The 8,459-nt window shown below is 44.8% G+C and overlaps 1 protein-coding gene across 1 annotated transcript; it reads left to right on the top strand.

Moving 5' to 3' along the window:
• Nucleotides 1-451: 451 nt before the first annotated feature.
• tmem67 (transmembrane protein 67) lies at nt 452-8,448 on the top strand. Its single transcript, XM_030370758.1, has 28 exons — nt 452-695; nt 842-930; nt 1,026-1,116; nt 1,216-1,315; nt 1,501-1,570; nt 1,702-1,773; nt 1,915-1,977; nt 2,088-2,242; nt 2,404-2,512; nt 2,662-2,748; nt 2,913-2,978; nt 3,143-3,296; nt 3,408-3,528; nt 3,664-3,769; nt 4,220-4,276; nt 4,365-4,463; nt 4,579-4,677; nt 5,424-5,510; nt 5,637-5,736; nt 5,826-5,965; nt 6,391-6,531; nt 6,606-6,686; nt 6,795-6,911; nt 7,073-7,189; nt 7,476-7,583; nt 7,685-7,787; nt 7,881-8,023; nt 8,158-8,448. Exons 1-28 carry the CDS (start codon nt 497-499, stop codon nt 8,236-8,238), a joined length of 2,955 nt encoding a protein of 984 aa, XP_030226618.1. The 5' UTR covers nt 452-496; the 3' UTR covers nt 8,239-8,448.
• The last annotated feature ends 11 nt before the right edge of the window (nt 8,449-8,459 follow it).

The raw sequence follows: 8,459 nt of genomic DNA, 5'->3' as shown, positions 1-8,459 counted from the left end.
TTGGTTTTAGTTTGTTTTTTAATAAAGTTGTTTTAACTGAAGTTATGGAGGCAACTTTCTTGTGTGACTCACATAAACATGTTAATTAACTGGGCCTTCCATTTTATATTAATGATTGTGCAGTTGACAAAGGAAGCCCAATTTGAGAAATTATTAAAAATACACTGAACAACCAATCCTACCTAAAATACAATGCATGGCTGCTGTGGCCAATAGTACTACCTCAACGTCATGGACTAGTAAGCCAAGACTTTTAATTAGCACATTGTAGTAGTAGCCTGTCGTATACAAATAGATGTTACGGATAGTAAATCATAATGGACAAGATTTATGAGGATCATTTCATCATCGTTTTAAAGTTAAACGGGGGCTAAAGTCGGAGCTTGCAGCACGGACGGAGCCCATTGGCCGTGTTGTCGCTGTGGCAACCATCGGTAGCGTCATACCGAAAAGGTTTCTGGGTAAATGACAGGAAGCGGATTTCTGTTTATTTACCATGGCGACGGAGACGCTGAATACTGATATCCGCAGGCTGACTGTAATGATATTTATCTTAATTAAATGTAATTCTCTTTCCTGCCAGCAGTTTATCATCTCCTTTCAGACGGTTTCAGACTGCGTCGTGGGACATTTCTACGATGTTTCTAGTCTCTCTTGTGTTCAATGCGGTGAAGATCAACGTGCCAGTGCAACAGGTTGGTCAGTCTCTGGTGCAAATCTTCGGTTAATGCTGATTTATATAAAATACACATATGCAAACACGTCCGCGCGGTATTTTTCCTTAATCTACAGCGTGTTCTGCACATGAGTAGTTAGTGTACCTGTTCCAATCTTTTTGCAGGACTCGCATGCGTCTGCCTACCTGGGCACCGTGTTCACAAATCCAACGGAGCATCGCTTACATGTCAACGTTGTCCTCCCGAAAAGCCGGTATGTAAAGTGTTTCATATTTTTCCATTTTGTTTAGGTATTCATATGAATTTGAGCCAAGAATGACGCCGTGCCTCGCCCTGTTTTCTGATCAGGCGGTGACGGAGGATGGGTTCGGGTGTATTCGGTGTCCCGGCGGATTGAGTGAAGAGGGGACGTGTCTGTGCCCTCAAGGGACTGTTCGAGGTAAGTGGCAAGCAGCACATGTTGTGATAACTACAGCATCATGTGATTATGACAATTATATTATATATATATTTTTATTCTAACCACTACTCACTCAAGTGGAGAGAGACCTCCAGGGAAACCCGTTGGACGAGGCCAGGTGTGAGGCTTGTAACGGGGATGGTCCTGCGTTTTCTGTACCAAACAACAATGGAGACAGGTACCAGAGCTATATTTGTTTGGTTATAAAGTATTTGCCCCTTTTTCCTCTTCCTTGTACACTTTAAGTAAACAAAAATCTGATATCTCACAGAGTAACTACAAAAAAGTAAAAAAGCGACATTTTACATGCTCCCTTAGTTTCAGACTTTCAGAATTAAAATAATCGTTGATCTTGTCTTCCAGCTGTGAGAGATGTCAGGCTTCATTTGTAAATACGTCCAACTCATGTGTGTGTACCCCTCCTAATGTGCTGGTAAGTTCGGCCTTAAGTATTGACTACTCTACACATCATAGCACAACACAGAGTTTAGTGTCCACCTCTTGCTGAACCTATATCTAAAAGGGGACACCAACTCAATTGACTGTTGATATACATTTCCTCAGGCAGGAGGATTATGTTTGCCACCAAACAATCTCCCCTCCAATGTAAACTCCAATGTTAACTTTGCTGAGTTGGTGAGTAAATCTTTTGGGTGATTTTGCTAGAAACATAAAACCTAAATCTAAACATAAACAGTGAAAACCTAATGGTGTACAGAAGTTCTCTTTAGTTCCTGCTCATGTAAGATTGACGTATCGCTCCCCTCCAATTGGCAGGCTCTCCCTGTCCAGTCTGTGTGGTTCCTTAAAAACCTCTACTCCTCATCCTCCGCATGTCTGGTGAGTGTCGTCATTCTCTGTGTGTACCTCCCCTGTCTGTGTGTGTGTCTCTGTTGATGTGTTCCTGTATAACTCAAAGCATTGTGTGTGTGTGTGGGGGCTGTATCCAGGTCTTCACCAACCTCACGGCGTGCCAGGCTCTAGGGAACATGTGTGTGATGAACATGCACTCCTTCAGCAGCGTGACCAACGATGCCTGCGGCCTCTTCAACCTCATCTTCAGATCCATGGCCGCTCTGGGCACCACACAGGACATCTCTTACTGGTAACAAGAAATAAGGACCTTTTTAGTATTCTAGTATTAGTCAATACTTATAATTATTTATTTACTATATCCGGATCATTTAGCAAACCTTTCACTTTCCAAAGTGATTGAGATCCAATTGGATAACAATGTCCCGCTGACCTGTGTTCTCTGTGTCTCAGGAGAACTAATCTGCCGTGGCTTTACTATGGGGATCAGCCGGGTCTAGCTGGCCGAGTGCTTCAAACGGATCCATTGCCCATTGAGTTCAGTTTCAAAGGAAGCAAGAAGGTCAGTCAGTGGGCAACTTTAGCACTCTATGCGTGAGTCGCATAGTACAAACAGCCCTAATCATTTCACTCAGCCAAACATTTTTTAAGATAATTTTTAAAGGTCTTGTTCTTCGACTGATATTTATCCCATTGTTTGTTGTTCTGCAGAATACGGATATTAAGCTGATTTCGGCGGTGTATGATGTAAGAGGGGAGTTCCTGAGATGGGAGAACGTTAGTGGAGGGTCTCTGCAAGTAAGAACATGAGCTGCTTCCGAACAGTTGTTATGGTCTTGTTACTGGTTTGAGGCTGAACGCTATTGTCCAGCTTGCTGTACTGCCTCTCTTTTTGGCCTGATTTGTCTTTTGGGCTTATGTCCTGGATATTTGAGTTCTATTGTATACACCCTTCTGTACAGCTTTGTCCTGATACGGCTTTAAGACAGAGGGCAGCCTACACTTTTGGAACGGCTTACCAGGAGAGTGTGAGTGTCTCTTTATTTTTATATTTGTTGAATTGATGGAAAAAGTGAGAAAAGTAAGACTATATGATAAAATCAACTGATGTGTGTTTCAGAAAACTTTATTGTCTGTCGTAACAGAAAATCATCTTTGACGTGGCTCGACATATTATTTTGTTCTTTTACAGTGTGACATGTCGGTATCAGAGTTGTTGCGTACGTACCCTGAACCACTATTTTACGACGTGTTTGTTGACCTGAGTCAAGGAGAGGCGCGCAAATTGCTTGCCGTCCCATCTCTGGTCCTCAACCAGCAGTATAACGGCCGCTACGTCAACCAAGGTAACTCATGTGTGTGTTTGCATGGGTCAGCATTTTTTGGGATATTTTCTCTTTTTGTTGTGCGCACCCTGATGCATGGATTTAATTAACGCTGCGCTTGTGTTTGCGTAGAAAACGTGAAAAACTGGTACTTGTCCCGCCGTGTGTTTGTGGTCGACACACTGAGTGGTAGAGAGAAGAGTTTGAGTTCCAAGCCCAAAGCCATCCGTGTGGCCGCCGACATCAAGCTACGGTAGCGTGGAAGATATCTTTACTAACAGCCCTGAAGTGGGCTGAGTCAATGTTCTGTGTGATGATGCAGGGCCTCATTATTTTTTTACTTTAACACTTCATTAATGTCTCATTCTTCCATTGAATTGTTTACCAGATTTCAGCTGGTTCCTGGAACCCAGAAAGGCCAGGCGTTTCCACCGCTGCTCTCCGTGTCTTACAAAGATGTTTTCCTCACAGATCTGGCCACGCAAACTGTTCGTGTGAGTCAACCCTCGCTCTATCTCTTTCTGCCTCTCACTCTCTCACCATCACAACACGTTGACGGCGCCACATTAGAGAGCAGTGCATTTTTATATTGTGGCAGTAGCTCAAGAGGTAAAGCTTGTTGACTGGTAACCGGAAGGTTGCTAGTTCGATCTAGTTTGATCGAGTGTCTAGATTTCCCTTAGCGAGACACCCTGACTGTTCCTGATGAGCTGGCGGGCGCCCTGCGTGGTTGACCTCGCGTCAGTGTGGGAATGTGTGAATGACTGGTTGTAAGTCGCTTTGGAGAAAAGCGTTAGCAAAATCCCGTAAATGTGTAAGGGTTTCTTCCTTAATGTTAACATGAAGCAAAAACAGGGTGGCTGGAGAATAACCATCATAAACATACATTTTATAAAGGCCTTCACTTTAACAGCTAATAATAACTCCATGTTTTGTTACGCCAGGTGTCGTTTGCTGTGGAGTACGAGATGGATCAGAATGAGGCCCGCAAGAGGACAGATGTGAGTGATCAGGCAAAAATACATACATTTCACCATTAATGAAGGCAGCGTATGTATTCACAATGTGTGTGTGTACATGTAACTATAGATTGCTCTAGGTGTGATGGGGGGCATGGCTGTCCTGTACTCTCTGTTGAAGACCGTCAGCTGGAAGAGGAGGATCTCCTCTCCCCTGGTCGACATGGAGGTAGCTGCAGCTGCTGCAGATGCTTCCATTAAAAGTGATGATGTTCTCTGGGATTTTAAAAAGTCCCTCGTTCTCATGGCCTTGTTCTCTTGTCCTCTCTGTGTGCATTCCTCAGACCTTGCTGAAGTTCCTGTTGTTCTATGCCGGAGACCTGGCCAATGTCTTCTTCTGCATCACTGTGGGAACAGGACTTTACTGGCTCATCTTTTCCAAAGTCAGTATGTTGGAATGCGTAGATATGTTTTTTATTCACAGGCCTTGTTGGAAATCTGTAAACGTGTATGATGTGATATCAAACACTTTTACTGATTTCCAACAAGGCCTGTGAATAAAGTAGAGCAATAGAGGCTTGGTGTCCCTCAAAATAGCTTTGTTCCTACCTTGCATAATGAGATTCGTAGTGACGGGCACTTTTGTTTGGTTAACTGATTATGCTCTTCACTTTTGTCTATTATATATGTTGGATAATCCTCTATTGATGCTCGACTTTGCTCCCTTTTTCCATCATACAGACACAGATCCCTAATTTCACCATCCTACTTGACAAGCATATACGTATTTGCCCGTAGCCCTTTTAATAAACATTTAACAACAACATCAGAACATTCAAACACAAATTTGTGTTTTTGTTAGGGCACCTCTATATTGAATTATACTGGAATAATGTGGTACTCCTGCCATCTGTGGTTCTATGTTTGTCTTTAGCTGCTGTTTTTTTTTTTTTTCTGGACTGAATTAATTTCATAAAGTCAGTGTTCTTTCTCTGTGGTTTTCTTCCATTTGTATTACCGTTCTCTTCAGACGCTGGAGGCAAGTCTCTTTGGCTCTTTGACCCTGATAGACCACCTCTTCATATCCCCTATCCTCACTCTCCCAAAGCAATATGATACATTTTAGAACTGGCCATAATCTGACATGTGTGTTTGTGTGTGTGTGTGTGTGTGTGTGTGTTGTAATCAGGCCCAGCAGTTTGTCTCCGTGCTGTTGCCTCTGCCAGCGCAGGAGGAGCGCATGGTGACATACATCGGCTGTGCCTTCGCTCTAAAGGTGACGTTACCTCTTTATAAGACCCCAGATGATCCAATATTAACACTAATGTTTCCTCTTAGTGATGCTTGAAAGCCAGGCTGAATTAATAATTATCAACGTGTTGTGTTGCACGTGTCTGTTCAGGCCATCCAGTTCCTCCACAAGCTGATCTTGCAGCTATCCGTCGACATCTTCCTCATCGATTGGGAGAGACCACGAAGTAAAGCGGGCCGTACAGTCAATGGTACGAACGCAACAAGGCCCCTTTTTCTAATCGATTCTGAACCCAATCTATTTTGCTATCCATATGTTGATTCGTTGTTTTGTCCTCAGCCTCTGGAGAAGCGAAGCGCGACCCGTCCCCGGTCAGTATCTGGAGGACCTACTTCGTGGCCAACGAGTGGAACGAGATCCAGACCATTCGTAAGATCAGCCCCACCTTCCAGGTCATCGCAGTGCTCTTCTTCCTGGAGGTAAGTGTAGCGCTGCACTCATGGTCTTCTTCTCCACTGAAAGATCCCATATCATGATTTTTTTAGGGTTAATAATGTATTTGGGGGTACTACTAGAATAAGGTTACTTGCCTGTATGTTCAAAATACCCCTTTATTATCACACTGTTCATTTCGGCAAAACCAATTTCAGCGTCGTTCAAAAACTTTCTGATTTGTATCAAGTTGCTTTAACATACCCTTCCCGAATAGCCCAGTCTGTTGTGATTGGTCAGCACATCCACTCTGTTGCGATTGGTTGAACAGACGTAAAACATATATACATACGTTATATAAGAAAAGAGAAAAGTAAAATAAACATGATATCACCCCTTAAAGAATTCCATCCATTCTGTTATCATCCGTCTACCTTGACTCATTCCACTCGTTCACGGTTTCCCCTTCTAGGTGCTGGGTTTCTCCAACCTGGCCCTGAGGGACCCCTGGTCCACGTTAGAGCGCCCCCCTCAGGCGTACAAGCCTCCCTACAGCCTAACGCTGCGCTATGCTCTGGCCTCCACTCTCTGGCTGTGCATTGGACTTCTACAGGTAACATAACCACCTCCTCCGTTCTTCTCTCTATGCCGAGTTACCGTGAGGTCATGTTGATCCCGTCCACCCAGGTGGTGTTCTTCACCGTGTTCCACGAGCGCTTTGTGGAGGACAAAATCCGGCAGTTTGTGGACCTCTGCTCCATCAGCAATGTAGGTCCCTTTGTACAGCAGCATCATGGAGGTTTTGAGTTGGTGTACCTAGCTTGTAACTAGCTTTGGAACTAGTAATAAACTTGGCGTTTATGTGTGTTGCTGTAGGTCTCCATGCTTGTGTTGTCACACCAGTGTTTTGGCTACTACATCCACGGGCGCTCAGTGCACGGCCACGCAGACACCAACATGGAGGAGATGAACACCAACCTGAAGAGAGAAGCCGTATGTACCAGAGACATTCTTATATCTCTCTCTAGATCTATCTGTCTCCTTCAACACATCCAGTACTTCACTGCTGTTCCACATTATGTCTATCTGTCTTCATATCACATCCTCCCTCTCTCCCTCTCTCCCTCTCCCTCCCGCTCTATGGCCCGGTGAAGGAGTCCTTGTGCGGCCAGCGGGGTCTTCTTCCTAACACGGACACGCAGACCTTCCAGGTCTCCATCAGCACCCGTCTGCGTCAGCAGTACGACCGCATCCGGGAGCCCCTCGGCAGGGTGTGTGTACGAGAGAGAGAGAGAGAGAGAGAGAGAGAGAGAGAGAGAGAGAGAGAGAGAGAGAGAGAGAGAGAGAGAGAGAGAGAGAGAGAGAGAGAGAGAGAGAGAGAGAGAGAGAGAGAGAGAGAGAGAGAGAGAGAGAGAGAGAGAGAGAGAGAGAGAGAGAGAGAGAGAGAGAGAGAGAGAGTCCCCACTCCTGTGTTTGTGATAGAAAGTATTCTTCCATGAGTTAATTTCAAAAGGTTGGACGGAGTGATCAGGCGTCTCATTGTGTTGCGGTCTCTAGAGGAACGGGCCGTCCCGGTTGGTGGACGCCTCCTCAGCCAATCCGTTTGAGCAGAGCACCCGGGCCTACAACACCATGAACCGCTTCCTGGGATCCGTCATAGACCACGTAGGTGCACACGCAACCACGCAAACAACACACAAAGCGTCTGCACTAACTGTTACTTGCTGTTTACTTAGTTGCTATCGTTGACGGCGTGCTGTCCACAGGCTCACCGCGACATGGACTACATAGTAAAGGACAAGCTGTTTTTGGAGCGGGTCATAGGAATGGAGCTCCTTGAACCCAATGAAAAAAGCATATTCTACAACGGTAAGGATGTACTGTGCGTGTCTTCCTTTGTGTCGTATGTGTGCTCACCTCGGGTGCTCCTCGACTCCTTAACCTGGCTCTGTGCCTCTACAGACGAGTCGCACTCCTTCAGCGACGTGCTGTTCTACGGGAACGAGGCCACCCTGCTGATCTTTGACACGCTGTTCTTCTGCGTGGTGGACCTCGGCTCTCAGAGCTTCGTGCTCGCAGCAGTTCTTACATACGTGCAGCAAATGGTCGGTACATGTGTGCACGTACATGTGAATGAATGTCCAGTTGTTGCTACAAAATTGATTACAGCCAACAACCAAAAAAGAAAAGATGTGTTGACTTGATTCATTATTTCTCATGTTGTGTCTTATCGGGACAGATTTTTCGTTGGATCAGAGGGGTACTTGGAAGGCGGAACCTGGCCAACAAGACCTTAGTGGATGAAAGGTTCCTGATCTAGGAGGGGTCCTTCTTGGAGAACCTGCTCAGCTGTCAGTATTGCCGCAGTGCTCAATGCTGTGTGTCACTTAAATGTTTACACTTTGTGCAGCTGTAGAGTTTTATACGCTTTTTGTATATATATTTGTGTTGCATACAGTGTTTTTACTTTTTTTATATGTAAATTTCAAATAAACTCAAATAAAACTTTTCAAATATAATGTTTATAAAAATGTTTTGGTA

Source organism: Gadus morhua, chromosome 11 (assembly GCF_902167405.1).
Source record: "Gadus morhua chromosome 11, gadMor3.0, whole genome shotgun sequence".
NCBI lineage: Eukaryota > Metazoa > Chordata > Actinopteri > Gadiformes > Gadidae > Gadus > Gadus morhua.
The sequence above is the reverse complement of the archived record's forward strand: the minus strand, read 5'-3'. Positions and strand labels throughout refer to the sequence as shown.